Source organism: Hyperoodon ampullatus (assembly GCF_949752795.1).
Source record: "Hyperoodon ampullatus genome assembly, chromosome: 13".
Lineage (NCBI taxonomy): Eukaryota > Metazoa > Chordata > Mammalia > Artiodactyla > Ziphiidae > Hyperoodon > Hyperoodon ampullatus.
Genome location: NC_136926.1, coordinates 23,316,284 through 23,333,745, shown reverse-complemented (window position 1 = coordinate 23,333,745; position 17,462 = coordinate 23,316,284). Strand labels below are relative to the sequence as shown.

The window sequence follows — 17,462 nt, the reverse complement described above, 5'->3', positions numbered from 1 at the left end:
AGTGCTCACGTGCCAGCCGTGCCCTGGTCTCCAGGTATGAGAGCGTGATCGCCACGCTGTGCGAGAACCTGGACTCCTTGGACGAGCCTGAGGCCCGGGCCGCCATGATCTGGATTGTGGGCGAGTACGCTGAGCGGATAGACAACGCGGATGAGCTGCTCGAGAGCTTCCTAGAGGGCTTCCATGACGAGAGCACCCAGGTGAGACGTTGGGTGGCCGACTTGGGCATGGCCGGCAGCTCAGCACCTGCGGTCCCTTCTGCCCTGAAACCCTCTCAGCCAGGAGGCCTCAGGGCCCTGCCCCTCCTAAAACTGCACTGATGGTGCAGACAGACACAGGAGTGCCGTATGGGTGACAGGTGTGGCCCCTTTCCTCCCACACTGCGGTACCTACGGGGGACATATGAGGACACTCTGTGGTGGTGGATATTGAAGACTGCTAAAGTTTCTGGTTTTGTTTTAATTTTGTATTTATGTTTGGATAGGTAGTACATTGACTTGGTTCAAAATTGAAAAGACACGAAAGGATATATAGTGAATATTCTGTTTCCTACCACTTTCCTGGTCACAAGTTCTCCTGGAGAACACCATGTTATTTATTGGTTTCTGGCAGGTACTTCCAGAGAGAGAATTTACGAACACACTAGCCAGTTCCTCTACAGAGACATGAATAGACAATTTTCATCGCTTGTGGTACTTATATTCCGTAAAGTCAAACACTAATTTAGTAATGCTAAACCATTGCTCCCAGGAGAAGTATAGAGTTGGGTTCCTACAAACCCCAGTCACAGCATTTTTATCAGCTGGTCAAGGTAAACCTTGTTTTATGTGTGTCTCTGTTTAGAGACACCTTATTTATTAATACATACTGTTGATTCATTAGCATTGAACTCATAGCCAGCAGCATTGTAACTCACGCCTGAACAAAGCTCATCTAACACATGTATTTTCTCTAAAAGGCACTTCACAGCCTTCTTGCGCTTAGGAACACCAGACAGCGCTTTAGCACTACACTGGGAGTGGGGTGGGGGCATTTAAAACAGCAAAATCACCAACTAAAAGCACCAAAATGTGAAAGACATGGCACTAAGTAGACTGTGAAGGAGTCACTTGTTTACAATATGAGAGCTGAGACAGACGGCAGAGCACCGCCTCACTCGACCTCATCTGGGAATGTGTACTTCAGGCAACTCGAATTTTTCACTGCTGTGCACGTCTGTGAATGACCGTGAAAATGCCACAAGCACTGATTTCAGGGTCACCAGTAAATTTTAGCAAGCAGACAAATTTGCAGATGTGTCCTCTGTGAATAATGAGGATCAACTATATATATATATATTTCCTTCTCACTTTAAAAAAAAATTTATTTATTTATTTATTTTTGGCTGTATTGGGTCTTCATTGCTGCGCACGGGCTTTCTCTAGTTGGCGGCGAGCAGGGGCTACTGTTCGTTGCGGCAGGCTTCTCATTGCAGTGGCTTCTCTTGTGGCAGAGCACGGGCTCTAGGCACACGGACTTCAGTAGTTGTGCTACACAGGCTCAGTAGTTGTGGCTTGTGGGCTCTAGAGCGCAGGCTCAGTAGTTGTGGCACACGGGCTTAGTTGCTCCGTGGCATGTGGGATCTTCCCGGACCAGGGCTCAAACCCGTGTCCCCTGCATTGGCGGGCGGATTCTTAACCACTGCGCCACCAGGAAAGTCCCCTCACTTATTTTTAAATACTGATAGTAAACTATACAAATTGAAACTGATCAGTACCTTTCATTTTTCCCTTAAAACTACATTGGAAGGCCATGCCATTATTAATTTATGCCATTATTAATTTATTAATTTACAGTTTCAGAGGAGTCCTTCATGCAGAAGGACCATGTTTGTTTAACCAGCCTCCCCTGATGGATATTTAGGTGTCCACAGCAAACAGTAGTTGGGTGGTGGTGGTGGTGGTGTTTTAATTCGGTGGCCTGTTTCCTTTGCCTCCTGGGTTCACAGCACAGTTCAGAGCTTTTATAAGAATACTTAATGCTTTGCAGTTTGGGAACTTATTTATTAATTTTTGGCTGCATTGGGTCTTCGTTGCTGCGTGGGCGTTCTCTAAGTTGCGGCGAGCAGGGGCTTCTTATTACGGTGGCCTCTCTTGTTGTGGACCGCGGACTCAGTAGTTGTGGCACACGGGCTTAGTTGCTCTGCGGCATGTGGAATCTTCCCAGACCAGGGCTCAAACCTGTGTCCCCTGCGTTGGCAGGCGGATTCTTAACCACTGCGTCACCAGGGAAGTCCTAGAAACTTACTTTAGATTGTCTCTTTGAGCCCCCTCGTCCTGGCTCCTAAGCCTCTCCAGCCGTGGACAGGGAGCGCTGCGTCTGGCCTGTCTGAGGGCAGGGGCAGCGGCATCTTGGCAGGGGGACTGCTCTGACCTGCAGGCTAACGGGAGCCTCAGTGTGTGTGGGGGGAGACTAGAAGGGAGCTGAGGTGGCCCTGTTCCCAGGCAGCACTGCAGACCCGACAGTGGTGAATGAGCGCTGGCAGCCAGCTGCCTGGGGTTGGGGAGAACTTGGTAGAGAGTCCCTGTGTGGCAGCTGTGGTGACGTTGGCGATGATGGTAGCTGTTGTGCATGGAGCAGAGGACACAGTTAGTTCTTTCCGTTTGTTGTCTCATTGACTCTTCCCATCAACTCTGTGAGGTGTTGCCTGCATTTTATAGATGAGGAAACAGACTCAGAAGTTAAATGGCTCGTCCAGGGTCACCAGCTGGGAAGTGGTAGAATCAGAGTTCAAATGAGGTGTGATCTAACTGTGGCTCCAAGTAAGCTACCATAGATTGGTCTTCAGAGCTCACAAGAACCCCCTGAGGTAGGCCACACCTCTCCCTCAACGACTGAGGGTAAGTGGCTTTCTCTAGGCTACCCAGCCAGCGACTCGAGCCAGGTCTGGAAGCCAGTCCCCGAGCCACCTCCTGCCTTGGACACAGCTAGCCTGCTCTTCTGCCATTGGCCCATGTGTCACCAAATTGCAGGGACTCTGGATGCTTAGTCCCAGAAACAGACTGCATCCCCTCAATCCTGCCTCCTGCTGTCAGCCTGCCCTGCATACCAGGGTAGCTAAGCCATTTGTTTTTGTAAGTGCCCTCCTGCCACACAGGCCCAGGAGGTGCAGCCAGCCCCGTTGCCACCCTTCTGCCGCAGGCCTGTCCCTAGCACAGTCCGGGGAGCCTCAGGCTGTCCTCTTGTCCCAGGACTGACAAAATGCGATGGGGCTAAGGAAGGGCTATGCACAGAGAATTGTTCTTTCAGAGGTGTGTTTTTAGTCAGCAGGTTTTTCTTAAGTGCCTGTTACACACCAGGCACTAGAATGAACAATAGCCAGGGATGCAGCAGTGACAGACACGATCCCTGCCCTCAAGGGGATCTCTCCATAGGGTGGCCCAGTGGCTGGAAAGCATTTCCAGTACTGTGGGGTGGCGCCAGTGAGGGGGACAGGAGTCTACAGAAGTGGGGAGGGGACACAGGAGGTACGTTCAGGTGAAGGCAGTGGCAGGTGAGAGGTGGGGCTGGTGAGGGCGGGGCAGGAATGGTTCCTGCCCTCTGGTGGAAGCACAGTTCCTCACAACAGGCTGACTGTGTGGACCCTGCTGCCCTAGTCTGCTGGGCATCCCTGGCACCTGTTCCACTTGTTGGCAGATGGTCTTTAATAAGCATACCAGGCACACGCGTTGCCTCCGTAAGCTGCGAGCTCCTGAAGGCTGTGAGGCCTGGAGCCCTGATGGGTTTCTGGGACCCTAGCGCTGGGCAGCAGCCCCCACCTGCCTTGGGTTGCCAGATAGCACCGTGGCCAGCTCCTTCCTGAGTGGTCGGGCCAAGGTCCAGGCTTCTCAGCACTACCTCACCCCTGCTGGACTTGGCCTGTTTGTGTGGCCAACCCCAAACTCAGGAAAGCTCTTCTCAGCCTTTGAACATCGTTTTCCCCCTCTGAGGTCCTCACCTGGTTTCCTACTGTCCCCACAAGAAGCTTACACTCCTTCCTCGCCTCCTCTCTGTCTTCCTGCAGGTCCAGCTGCAGCTGCTGACAGCCATCGTGAAACTCTTTCTGAAGAAGCCGACAGAGACTCAGGAGCTGGTACAGCAGGTCCTCAGCTTGGCCACTCAGGTGGGTGCGCAGCCTCCCTGCTGTGCCCAGCACAGCCCTTGTTCCACGGAGGGAGCTTCAGTCCAAGAAGCCAGACCTGGGTGGTCCTGCCCCTAAAACTGGCACCACTGGGATTTGGCCTCAGAGCATTCCAGGATCCCTGCTCAAGGAGCTCAGTCACAATCAAATAGAGGTGGGGCGGGGGCAGGTGGTGACTTTGAGCCAGACCATACATGAGAGAGGAGAGGGAAGTCCCTGAGAACCGGGAGGGCAGACGGTGGAGGAGGCAGGGAACGGAGGCAGGAGCGGGCTGGGGGAAAACCGGGGGGCTGGGCCACATCTATTCAGGCGGTTTACAGGTGTGCTCCCGCCAGTGCTCAGGTTGCCATCATCAGTCGCCCTGTGATCCCACCCATGTCATGGGACTACGGATGGGGTTCCCCCTTCCCCTCACCTGGTTGCTCTGAGTTTCACTGGCTTCTCATCACCTCCCAGGACTCAGACAACCCGGACCTGCGAGACCGCGGCTACATCTACTGGCGCCTGCTCTCCACGGACCCCGTGGCTGCCAAGGAGGTGGTGCTGGCGGAGAAGCCGCTCATCTCGGAGGAGACAGACCTCATCGAGCCCACGCTGCTGGACGAGCTCATCTGCTACATCGGCACCCTGGCCTCCGTCTACCACAAACCTCCCAGCGCCTTTGTGGAGGGGGGCCGGGGCGTCGTGCATAAGAGCCTGCCACCCCGCACCGCCTCGTGAGTACCGGGGGCCACTCTCTGGCCTGAGCCTCCCCACCTGCTTCCTCGGTTCAGTAGCACAAGCACTCGGGCCTGAGTCTGAGCAAAATTACGATTCTAGCAACTTTTTAGTGAATGCTTACTATATACCAGGTATTGACTTGGTGACAACAGCTCTGAGAGATGTCCCCTCTTAAGAGATGGGAACAAGAGGCATAGAGAGCTTGAGTGCCTGGTGCAGCATCCCAGGCAGCAGAGCTGGGCTCAGACTCGATTCTGCCTGACTCCAGAGCCCCGTTCCTCTCGCCTTCCTGCTCTGCGGCTCCCAGGGTTGTTGGCCTGGTTGTCCAGTCCTGTGGGGACCAGCACCTGCTCTTCTCTTTAGAGTGGGCTGAGTGAGGGGAATACAGATGACCCTCCCTTCCCTCAGCCCATGAAGCTGGATCTCTCGGAGAGCCAACAAGATGGATCAGGCGTCGGAAGGGGGAGGAAGGGGGGATATAGACAGGCTTCTGGGACAGTGAGGAGACCCAGGTGCCTGTCCTGAGGGTGGATCCTGGAGACTGGGGGCTCTGGCCTCGCTGAGATAGCCTGACCCCCCACCCTGCTGAGTCTCTTTCCCTGTCCTGGCAGGAGTGAGAGCACGGAGAGCCCAGAGACGGCCCCTGCCGGAGCGCCCCCTGGCGAGCAGCTGGATGTCATCCCCACCCAGGGCGACCTGCTGGGCGACCTCCTCAACCTGGACCTCGGTCCTCCGGTGAGTGGCCCACCCCTGGCCACCTCATCGGTGCAGATGGGAGCTGTGGACCTTCTCGGCAGCGGCCTCGACAGCCTGGTATGTCCTGGGGCCCCCTCTGGATGAGGTTGATAGTGATCTTTGGAGGAGCGATCGTTGAACGCCCTCTCTGCCAGACGCCAACCAAGGGCTTCAGGCACATTTGCCTGCGAAGGTGATCATGTAGCTCCTTACACATCGGTGAGAGACTGAGGCTTAAAGAGGTCAGGTGACCTTCCTTCCAAGAGCACACAGCTGCTAAGTGGCAGACACAGGATTTAGCTCCTTGCCGGGCTGCTGAACCCCAAGAGACCTGGGGCAGTGTAGGGCTGTCCTAGCCCCTTCCCCTGAGTCTGGCACCTCGGCCCTGTAAGGTTGGAGGAGCCATACCTGCATCCACTTACCCCACATGCTGCACTGGTTGGGGGTAACAGCCCAGCAGGCCTGAGAGAGGCCCATGAGAGGTCAGGGACAGTCCCTCCTCCCCTGTGAAAGGGGGTGGTAAGACTGGCCTGGGTGTTTCCCTGGGATTTCTTCAGGCAGCTGGTATAGCCGGGTGGAGGGGGCAGTGGGCCCCTTGTCACTTGGCCATGCCTGGCTCAGGTCCCCAAGGCCACAGTATAGGAAAGGGTAGGAAGGACAAGGGTGGTCAAGTGAGGCCAGTGGGTCATGCCCTTCACAGAGACAATGTGAGCCCCTCAAAGGCCCGGCACAGCCTCGCACCAGGCCCCTTTTGGGTGGAGCAGCAATGACTAATTTTCTCCCTCTTTCCCTCTCTTTCTTATCTCTCTGTGTCTTCTTTCCTGGCTTTTCTCTCTGCATGTGGCTGCCTGTTCTCTTCACCCTGCCTGCTTCTGCTTGGAGATGGGGGATGAGCCTGAAGGGGTATGGTTCAACCCTTGTGCCACCAACCCTGCTCCTCCTAGATCTCCCACCCAGCATCCCAAGGGTCGGATGATGTCAAAGCAGTCCCTCCCTGCTAGCCCTGGCCTCTGTCCAGTGTCCTGGCAGCCTCCGCATTGACTGCCCAGCATCCAGCTGCCGTTGGGCCCCCATGTCCATTAATTCCTCATCCCATCCTCACTACCCTACAATGAAGTTGCCTTGTCATCCTGAGGCTTGCCAGCCCTCTCAGTCCCCACAACCCCTCTCTGACATCCTGGGGTGCGTGCTCTCATCTGCTGAGCACAGCCCCCTCGCAGCATTGTGTCTCAAGTACCCCTTTATCCATGGGCTGTTTGTGAGTGTCCCCAGCCCTTTCCCTCAGGGCCTGCGGAGCACGGGAGGGCTCGGCCTCTCCTCTCCACCCACCTCACTCTGTCTTGTTTCTGCAACTTAGAGTTGATGTGATGGCAGCCCTGCAATACCCCCTCCTGGCCTGCCCCCCTGTTTTCTAAAGGGCCAGGTGGCCACACTCATCCTGAGGCCCTGAGGTCCCTGCCTTTGATGCCCGCCTCTGACCCGTTTCCCTTCCTTTCTAGATCGGGGCCCCCAACTTCGTATCACCCCCAGCAGCAGCAGTACCAGCCAACCTAGGAGCACCCATGGGCAGTGGCCTGAGTGACCTCTTTGACCTGACCAGTGGCGTGGGCACCTTATCAGGATCATATGTGGCTCCCAAAGCAGTAAGTGCCATGGCTTCTCTTGTGGCAGGACGTGTGGGCTCCTTAAGTGGCCCACTGTGTGGGATCGGCTCAGGCCGGCCAGGATGGGCTCCTGGAGCAGCAGTTGGCCAGCACGATGCTGAGGGCAGCAGGGAGCACAAGGAAGGGATGCTAAGTTGGGCGTGGAGGCCTGGGGAAGGCTTCGCAGAGGGTGGTGTTGCTGGAGCTCAGGCCTTCAGATCAAGTCAGAATTAGCAAGGCAAAAAGGGGGAGAGGGCTCCAGGCCCAGAGCTGAGGGAGAGCCCACACCTTCCAGAAAACTGGCAAAAGTTCCATCTAGTTGGGTCAGTGGTTCTCAGTGCTGTCCTACCCAATGCTCCTTATTGATAACAGGGGTTTTATAACGCCCCTCCTTTCATAATAAATGAGATCTGTGGACTGTACATCCTACCTATACATATAATTTCAAAAAGGGTAAGATGTCATCGCATAAAAGAGACTTAAAAGGAAGAGAGTAAAATAATATATTTCAGTGTCGTGGAGGCTTGGGCATGCCCGCCCCAGATCTGATCACATTGTTGGGTGCTGGCAGTAGTGCAGAGTCACAGTGACACCACAGCTATTGAGAGTGTTTGTAGCTCACGTGCCATGAGTGATGTGGCCAGAGGTGCCATTAGTTTCTGAAATGGTGACTGCCAGTTAAGTTCCAAACAAAACAAGGAACAGGCTTCCCTTGATTTTCACCATCATTAGTTTCCTGGAAATTTCAGGGCATGTTGAAACCATGCAGAAAATACTCAAGGGCTACAGGACAGTGGCTCATTGTGAAGACCGTTGTCCTCAAGGCAGCATCCCTGACCCCAGCCCACTAAACACAGTGTGTCCCCCCTCACCATTGCCTGCCTGGCGGTGCCCCACAATGCCCACTGGGCCAGCCAGGGCAATACCCCCGCCCCCAGACTCCCGCCTGGACTAGAGCTGAGGAGGGAGGAAGCTGGCGAGGTCGGCGGCACCAGCTTTAAGGCTTTGTTCTTGATCCTGATTCAGCAGGAGACATTGGAAGGTTTTAAACAGGGCTGAAGCAGATTTGCACTTGAGAGCGATCCTCTGGCCACCATGTGGAGGTCAGACTGGAAAGGCTAGAGCAGAAGCAAGGAGCCGGTGAGGAGACTGGCAGGAGTTGGCTGATGGCTGCCAGACAGCAAGGCACTTGTAGGGGTGGAAAGGAGGCTGGACTGGAGGCAGGCATGGCAGGACGTGGCAGGACATGGGGCTGGCGGGGAGGGGGATTCCAGCTGGAACAGTGGGCAAGGGGCAGGGTGAGGGAAGGAGAGCTGAGTTCGCGGTGTGAGAACACGGGGGCCTGGCACTAAGGAGAGCACAGTGTGGGCCAGGCTTTCAGCCTCAAGGAAGCTGCCAGAGGGGACAGACGTGGCCTGATCCCTCACAACACTCAGGTCACACACCACGTCTGCCGCTTCGTTCCCAGCCACAGCCCCTCTCTCTCTTCCGAGGTCCCCTCCCCAAAGCAGGACACAGCAGGGCTTCAGGGGCACAGGGACATCTCCCTCATGACTGGGGAGCTATGAGCCAGCACCTGCCCTGCCCTGCCCGCTACACCACAGTGCTGGTGGCCAGAGCCCCCAGCCAGGATTCCTGGCAGGATCTGGGCCTGAGGGGCCCCCAGCAGACGGCAAGTCTAGTGCTAGCAACCACACACTTCCGTGCCGGGTACTGCATGAACATGGCATGGCCACCATCCCACTAAGTCCTCCCAGCAGCCTTATGATGCTGTTATTCCCATTTTTGCAGTTGAGAAATCTGAGTGCTTTTTCCTAAGGTCACATAGCTGATAAGTGACAGAGTCTGGAACTAAATGTAGGGCTGTGGCACCAAAGCCTCTGCCCCCAGCCCTTATGCGATCTTTCTGTTTTTCTTTAAAGATTTAATTTCATTTATTTTTGGCTGCATTGGGTCTTTGTTGCTGTGCACAGGCTTTCTCTAGTTGTGGTGAGCGGGGGCTACTCTTCGTTGTAGTGTGAGGCCTTCTTATTGCAGTGGCTTCTCTTGTTGCAGAGCACGGGCTCTAGGCGCGCGGGCTTCAGTAGTTGTGGCTTGCGGGCTCTAGAGCCAGGCTCAGTAGTTGTGGCTCACAGGCTTAGTTGCTCCACAGCATGTGGGATCTTCTTGGACCAGGGCTTGAACCCGTGTCCCCTGCATTGGCAGGCGGATTCTTAACCACTGCGCCACCAGGGAGGTCCCCCTTATGTGATCTTAAAGTGTTTTAAGAACCTCAGTGTGCCTATCTTAATGTCAGGGGTTGTCAGAATCATCTGGCCCTCAGGGAGCTTGCCCTCTGCATGTGGGTTCATTTTAACAGGTGTTATCACTGCTTTGTCTTAGTGGAGAGCCAGATGAGTGTACCAACTGGAAGGAGAGGTGATGGGATCCCAGGTTAGGAGTAATCAGGGCAGGCTGCCTGGAGGAGGAGTCTTTGCAACATGGGCAGGACTTTTTCCCTCCCGCTACTGTAGTCACAGGCGGGTTCTGGGATGTGGGTGTGTTCTCCCTCCAGAAGCAGTGGCTGTGCGGGCTACATTTTCCTGACAGCGCTGTGACTACCTCGAATTGTTTGTCCTGCGTGCATTCCCCGCTCCTCCTGGTCAAGGGGAATGAGGCTCTCTGTACAAGAACTTGGAGTTCCTCAGCACTTGGGCCAGTGGATGCTGACAGTTCTAGACTCCATGAACCTACAATGACCAAGAGAGATGAGGTCCCCACCCTCGGCAGTCAGGATGGTGACAGTGCCAGAAAGAGCCAGTTCTGCAAGAACCTGGGAAAGGAAGCCAGGTTCCTTGGAGGGGCAGAGAGCAGGGAAGTCACCGTGGGAGCCCTCTGAGTGCTGTGTGCCAAATCACAGCTCATGGCTAGAGCCATGAGATTCTGCCCTCACAGATTTGTCTGGGGGAATCAAAGCATGATCAGAGTTAGCAATTAGGACGGGGTCAGGGTGGGGTGTGCTTTCCAAGCAGAGGGAACAGTGTATGTGTGAGGACCAGAGCCCAGGGAGAGCAGGGCACCAGGCCTCGGAGGCCGTGGGCAGTGGAAGTATTGCAGGATTGAGGGGGTTCAAGGGTGCCCTGATCAGATTGCATTTTAAAAGGTGGCTTTGGGGCTTCCCTGGTGGCGCAGTGGTTGAGAGTCCGCCTGCCGATGCAGGGGACACAGGTTCGTGCCCCAGTCCGGGAGGATCCCACATGCCGCGGAGCGGCTGGGCCCGTGAGCCATGGCCGCTGAGCCTGCGCGTCCGGAGCCTGTGCTCCGCAACGGGAGAGGCCACAGCAGTGAGAGGCCCGCGTACCGCAAAAAAAAAAAAAAAGATGGCTGCTGTGGAAATTGGGGATAGAAGAATTGGGCAGCTATGTGGGTGGCTGCCATCTTACCTGGGGAACTCTGATGGTGGCTCAGATGCAAGCGGTGCCTGTGGAGAGGGGAGAGCAGAGAACGTGGTAGCAGATGGGAGGAGGTGGTGTTGACAGGACCTGAGCTGCATGACCATGGTGTGGGGGTCAGGGTGGGCTGAGGGCTGGTGCCCAGATGCTCTGGTTCCTGGCGTTGGCGACTTGAGAGACAGTGGGGCATTCACTGACACAGGGCACCTGGGGAAGCTGGCCTGGGGCGGGGCTGTGAGCTGTCCTGGTGAGAATGGCAACTTGAGAGGCATTTGCGCGTCCACAGATGGCCCCCACTGGTGTCCCTCACGGGCAGAGCTTTAATTCATGCTGTTCGCTTAGCAAACGTTCCCTGCATACCAATCTCACACCAAGCTCCGAGCCAAGGATGCAAAGACAGAAAAGCAGAGCCCTCCCCTCAAAGAGCTGTCTGGGGACCGAGAAGACAGTTTATTTGCTAAAACGTCACTGCAGCGGGAGCCTGGAGAAGGAGCCTGGGGGCAGGCTTCCCAGAGGAGGTGGGCTTGAGCTGAGACTCGGATGACAAGGGCAGCCAAACAAGCAGCAGAAGGCCTGCCAGGCAAGGGGTCCTCTTAGTACTGTCCTTGGTCAGGCCAGTCTGTACAATTAAAGGCCAGCCCTGCCTTCTGCGAGGAAGGGCAGGCTGTGAGAGCCAGGGAGGCCTCAGGCTCTGGCCGAGGCCCAGAGTGCCCTTGGCTCTTGACTCTCCTTGGCTTGTCAGGAGGCTGGCAGGGCCCGCTTGTCTCATCGCCTTCCTCAGCCCTGCTTCTGAGTCGTCCTTCTCTGACCTCCGGAGACTCGGCTCAGCCTTGGGCACACCAAGTTCCTCCCTGCCCTGTGCTGCTCCAGCATGTGGCCACACGGCTCAGGGGTCCTGGGCAGGCTGTGCAGGAGCCTTCCTCCCATCCCACGGTTCACATGGTTGTCCCCTGATGGTAAAGGCAGGTGTGATCGATCTGAGAGGCCGCTTTAGGTGTGAGGGAAGGTGGTGTGGGGGAAGGACCCTCATGTGGGCTGTGGAGCTGGGGGCATGGTGAACACTAGCTCCCTTCCCATCGTCTTCCCTGCAGGTCTGGCTCCCAGCTATGAAGGCCAAAGGATTGGAGATCTCAGGCACCTTCACCCGCCAGGTGGGCTCCATCTCCATGGACCTGCAGCTGACCAACAAGGCCTTGCAGGTCATGACCGACTTCGCCATCCAGTTCAACCGCAACAGGTGAGCTCCCTGAGGCCAGCCTGCTGAGAGCCCATGCTGGTGACTGCAGGCAGGCGCTGAGGGCTGTGGGCCTGGAGCCTCTTTCTGGTGAAGGAGGATATTCCTCACAACCACATCTCAGGCCAAAACTCTCTAAAGCAGTGATTTTTCCCCACAGTAACCTCTTTATGTGGACACCAAAGTATGAGGTGGAGGGGCAGCACACCTCCCTTTATTTTTGCCTTCCCCCACTGCCCGGGGGGCATTTTACTGACATAATCTCCAGATCTGAGCAGCTCCCGTCTCAGGAGTCTCTAAGAAGGAGGATGGGGAGTGGGCCTGCCCGCCAGCCTCCCCCATGTGGCAGGATTAAACCACCAGACAGGGCCTCTGTGAACGGTGGCTGCTCCAGGCTCCTCACCCCCACCAGGTCCCCTGTCAGTAGGGAAGTTCTCCTGTCTGGCACCATCAGGGTCTTCATGGACCAGGCCAGCTAGGCCAGGGCTCTCTGGGGGACCCCAGCAGCCTCTCCTGATGATCCTTCTTCCTGAGCGGCTCTAGTGATGAGCAAACTGAGCCTCTAAGAAGTTGACTGAAGGGGCTGTTTCCTCAGGGAGAGCCTGTGGGCCAGTGGTTTCCTACCCTCTGTCAGACCAGGGAGGGTGGGCAGCTCTGCTGCTTACCCTCAGGGAACCCTAGAGGCCACAGAAACACTCCAGTGCCTCTTACGCTCTTGGGCATCCTCCTGATTTGCTCACATGCTGCTATACCAAGAAGCGGGGCTTTTCTGAATCTCTGTGGCCATCTTATGATCTAGCCAGTTCTGGCCCAGACAGTAAAACCCAGTATCTCGCTTGGGATGGTCACATCCCCCCTGGGAGATGGCGGTTGGTCACTGAGAGTTGGGCAGTCACAGAGTTTTCAAATTAAAAGAAGCTTAAAGTCCCCCTGGTTTGTTTTGTTTTGTTTTGTTTTTTCCCCTGGTTTTAAATGGAGCTCCTTGAGGGCAGGGCAGGGCAGGGGCACGCTTACCTGGGCCTGCCCAGCACCTCACCCAGAGGAGAAAGAGGAACAGAGATGGGCTTCAGGCCTTCAGCTGTCCCAGATTTCTCTTCCTGTTCCTGTGGCCATTGAGGGGTGGGGAGTGGGGGTCAGGAGCTTGTCCTTCAGGCCTGGGATGAGGCCGGCTCACTGGAGAGGCTTCTCGGCAGCTGCTGCCCAGGCTCCGGAGCCCCAGGAGCCCACCTGTCCTGTGTCAGCACCTGTTCCCCCGCCACCCCACGGGGGCTTCTCTCTCCCCAGCTTTGGCCTGGCCCCCGCCGCCCCCCTCCAGGTCCATGCGCCGCTCAGCCCCAACCAGACTGTGGAGATCTCCCTGCCTCTCAACACGGTGGGCTCAGTCATGAAGATGGAGCCTCTGAACAACCTCCAGGTGTGTTCCGGGCAGGGCTTGGCACCCCAGTCCTTTCCCACCTGCCCCGGGGAGGAGCCTGGGGGAACCGTCGGGCCTGGCTGGTGCTGGCAAAGGGCTGTCTGTGGAATCTTGCTCTTGGACACAGACTGGGGGCGGGGATGGGGAGTGGGGGAGGCCGGTGGGAGGGGGTGTTGGGCATGGCTACCGGGGAAGTCATGAGAGGGAACCTGCTCAGGTGGGCTCACAGGAAGCAGGCACTTCCTGGGGCCTCAGGGTGTCGAGCATCAGGGACTAATCGGGGACCCCCTTGTTCCTAGGTGGCCGTAAAGAACAACATCGACGTCTTCTACTTCAGCACTTTGTACCCGCTGTACATCCTCTTTGTGGAGGATGGGAAGATGGGTGAGTCATGAGGGTGCCCCTGGGGTCCCTAGGACAGATGGATTGGCTTTGCCCCACGATAGAGTCCATGAGTTGCCAGCTCCCCTGCAGAGTCTGGAGTGAGGGTCACACCTTCACCGGGGCCCCCAGGGTCTTATCTGGCCAGCTCTCCTCCTCAGTCTTGCCTGCAGCCTCTATACAGTCGTCCCATGGGCCCCCCGAGGCAGGGAGCCTCGGCCATGTGTCACACCTGATGCCCATCCCCTATGCCCCAGCTGGAACCCCTGGGAAGACTCATCCCAGCACCCAGAGGGCATGGAGCACTTTGCCCACATCATCTCTGTCACATCAGAGGCCCTGTAACACCGCTGTGACTAATGAGCAGGGTGCTCGGCTCCAGAGCAGCAGGAGGTCGGATGTGGGTGGTAGTGGGGAGAGCTCTGAGGCCCAGAGGCAGGAACCCTCGGTCTTTTGGGAACAGCACAAGTGGCCATCCTCACAGAGCTCAGGGTTTGCTCAGGGAAGCAGGAGGGGCTGTGGCAGAGCCAGTCCTGTCCTCAGCTACAAGGTGGCACTGCCCCCCAACCCACTTCCTGCTGAGGGTTACTGAGCGGGACCAAAGGTGTGTCAGGATCCCACCTCTACCCCTCCAGACCGGCAGATGTTCCTGGCCACGTGGAAGGACATTCCCAATGAGAACGAAGCCCAGTTCCAGATCAGAGACTGCCCCCTGAATGCGGGTAGGACTCCTGAACCCCGCCCCCACTCCATGCTGCCCCTCGCCTGTGCCCCAGGCCTCCCCATCTCTGACCGGGGGCCTTCTGACCCCCAGAGGCCGTGAGCAGTAGGCTGCAGAGCAGCAACATCTTCACCATCGCCAAGAGGAACGTGGAGGGGCAGGACATGCTTTACCAGTCCCTCAAGCTGACCAATGGCATCTGGGTGCTGGCGGAGCTGCGCATCCAGCCCGGCAACCCCAGCTTCATGGTGAGGGCCCCCGCTCCTGCCTGCCTGCCATGGGGCCTCTGCCTTCCTGTCTGGGCAGCCTCTCCCGTTCCCCTCCTTCCCGGGCCAGGGGTCGGCCCTGAAGGGGGGGCACTCTAGCCCAGCTGAGCTGGGATCCCTTTGAGCCTGGCATTGGAGGAGCATCAGAATTCTGACCTTAGAAAGCTTCCAACTCAGTCCCATCTAGTTTCTCAGATAAGACACAAAATTGGGCCTCAGAACAGTGAGTTGGACCAGAAGATTCTGTAAAATTGGGCCCTGTGAGGCGGCCCCATTGGCCCAAGGCCTGTCTGACTGGGAAGTGGCTCCGCTGGGCCCCGGCCCTGGCCCTCCGGCTCTTCCCCACCTGAGTGTCCTCCTGGGAGGACGTGGATTCTGAGCAACTCATCCTTCCTGACCTTTGAGTCAGACCTCAGTCAGGACGTGGCTTCCCAGAGGCCAAGCTGTTGTTCTAGGCCCCAGAGAGCCCAGGCTTTGCTTCTCCCTGCACCCAAGTCTCGGGCAGGCATGACCCTCCAGAGGCTGCTCCCTGGGCCCCGCTGGTGGTGTGGGTGCAGAGGTTGGGTGGGGCCTCGGCAGTGGCTTCGGTGGTGGTAATTTCCGTCTCCCTGTGTTCGGTTGCTGCATGTCCACCTTCCCTGCTGGTGCCCGTGGTGCAGGACTTGGAGGTTAGCGGATTGCTTTTCTCTTCCTCTTCCCCTCCATCCTCCCAGCCATACCTCGCACACCCCATCTCTTGGCCCGGCTCTCCTGAGTTGGCCTCACCCCGCTGCTCCCCAAAGCCGGGCAGACATGCATGCAGGCTGCAGGCCGGAGGATAGGCTGCCCTGTGCTCCCCAGCCTGGTGCCTTCACTTCCCACAGTCAGTGTGCACAGAGCCCTTCGGAGGAGACTGGGGCCCTGACTGCTAGAGCGCCACGTGCCCCTCCCCCTTCCCAGCGGCCCCCTTCAGAGCAGTGATGTTGGCAGGATGGGTGGCTGCGCTTGTCTCTGCTGCCAGGGCTCTCCAGGCTCTTCCCACAGTTAGAGCCGAGCCAAGTCTGGCGTGCCTGCTTCCTGTGCAGGGAACCAGAAAGACCACCCAGCGTCCCCATGGCCTCCCTCCTGGCCCCAAACTTCCTCTGCCTTCCATGGGCTGTGGGGGTCCTGGCAGCTCTGCAGGGTGCGGCCAGCACTGCCTGGCAGCCTCGGGCTCGTGATTCACGCTGCAGAGGGCCATGGTGGCAGGCGGACAGCAGGCGTGTGGGCTGCGAGTAAATTTGGTCCCCACCCGGCTGGCTGCGGCGGCCGCCCCCTCGCCTACACCACACAGCTGCCCCAGCCGCTGCTGCCACCAGGCCATGTGTGCGCACCACCCTCTCCCATCTGGTTCCCTCCTTCTCTGCCTTCCCCACCTGTTCCTTCCCGGCCCTGGAGAGGAGCTCCGGGAATGAGCGCTCCCTGTCCCCCGACCCCTCTCTCCCTGCAGCTGTCCCTGAAGTGCCGAGCACCGGAGGTGTCCCAGCACGTGTACCAGGCCTACGAGACCATCCTCAAGAACTGAGGCCCAGTCCAGCATCCGCTCTAGCCTTCCACCAGCCGCGTCAAGGAGCCCCCTGGGAGGTGGCAGCACCTCCTTCTCCCGGGAGGGGCTGGGTGAGGCTCCTGGCACCCACGGGCTTCCCTGGTCCTGACAGTAGGGCCTGCCCGGGTCCTCAGGATACTCCCGTGTTTGAGACCCCCCCTTTCCATTGCTGCTGATGTTTAGCGTCAGGTGAGGAGGGGACCAAAGGAGCCAGAGCGGCACAAGAGCTGGACGGGGAGATCCAGGGTTTTTCTCTTGCTTTTCCCAGCACCTGAGGGCGAGCACGCAGTTCCCTCCGCAGGCTCCCAGCCCAGGAAGCCCCCTGCCCCAGTCTCTCTTGGGGTGGTGTTAGTCTCTCTTGGTGGTGCCCTCCCCACCACCTCTCTCTTGGGACGGGCCCTGGCAGGCATCCTGGCGTGTGTGGAGGGTCCACTGGGTAGCGGGAGAGCTGCTCTGTCAGGGCCTGGGGCTCCCAGGGCCTACAACCCCACCCTCCCGAGCACTGAGCCGCTCGGGGAAGACCAGGCAGAAGCTCCCAGAGCCCCTCCTGGGCTCCTGCTCCCCTGGCAGACATGCACGCCCGCTCCCCCTCTTGCCCACGAGGACGGTCTCTGCCTCTGATACATTCCTCGATGTGCCCAGCGTTCCTGGAGCGGAGACACGGCTGAGAGGTGGGGCATGTGGGCGAGCAGGGTGCGTCCTGTCTGGGGTTTCTCCTTAGCATCTGCTGCCCCCCTCCTGGCCTCCTTCAGTTGTGTCTGACAGAGCATTAGGTTTTCCTGTTACTGCTGTTTAATAATAAAGAAAGATTCTGCTTTTGGCAATCACGGACACTTTTTTCCTCTTCCACCAAATGTCAGAATTAAAAACTGCTTCCAAGTGGTTGAGGATGGTTTTCTTGAGCCCTGCAGTAACGATGTCTAATATATATAAATAGAGACTATATATTGTATGTTTACTCTTATTTTCAAAAAGAGAAAGTGAATAAAAATGATGACATCAAGTGTGTCCCTGGCCAGTGTGTCAGGTCCTGAGGCTCTTCTGGGCAGGGTCCTGGATCTCCTGGGGTCCAGGGTCAAGGGCTTGAGCTGTGTCAGCCCCTCCCTAGCCCTGCTGACAGTACCTTTCCCTCTCTTGTCCTTGGAAACTGCCTGCTGAGGCCTGCTGGTCTCCCAGCACCTCTCCCACCCTTGA

The 17,462-nt window shown here is 57.4% G+C and overlaps 1 protein-coding gene across 4 annotated transcripts in view; it reads left to right on the top strand.

Annotated features, from left to right (window-relative positions):
* Nucleotides 1-17,211, top strand: part of AP1B1 (adaptor related protein complex 1 subunit beta 1) — a gene marked incomplete at its 5' end in the record, with an annotated part of 32,187 nt that extends 14,976 nt beyond the window's left edge. The window contains 12 exons of one of the 4 annotated variants that reach the window (XM_079717678.1): nucleotides 35-200; nucleotides 4,043-4,141; nucleotides 4,616-4,875; nucleotides 5,491-5,692; nucleotides 6,497-6,517; nucleotides 7,114-7,257; nucleotides 11,780-11,925; nucleotides 13,207-13,336; nucleotides 13,636-13,720; nucleotides 14,353-14,439; nucleotides 14,532-14,686; nucleotides 16,173-17,211. In XM_079717678.1, the coding sequence (XP_079573804.1) occupies nucleotides 35-200; nucleotides 4,043-4,141; nucleotides 4,616-4,875; nucleotides 5,491-5,692; nucleotides 6,497-6,517; nucleotides 7,114-7,257; nucleotides 11,780-11,925; nucleotides 13,207-13,336; nucleotides 13,636-13,720; nucleotides 14,353-14,439; nucleotides 14,532-14,686; nucleotides 16,173-16,247 (1,570 nt within the window). In that variant the 3' untranslated portion in view covers nucleotides 16,248-17,211. The remainder of the gene's footprint in view (nucleotides 1-34; nucleotides 201-4,042; nucleotides 4,142-4,615; nucleotides 4,876-5,490; nucleotides 5,693-6,496; nucleotides 6,518-7,113; nucleotides 7,258-11,779; nucleotides 11,926-13,206; nucleotides 13,337-13,635; nucleotides 13,721-14,352; nucleotides 14,440-14,531; nucleotides 14,687-16,172) is intronic. The other 3 variants (XM_079717681.1, XM_079717680.1, XM_079717679.1) reach the window with 3 other exon arrangements.
* Between the last annotated feature and the right edge of the window lie 251 nt (nucleotides 17,212-17,462).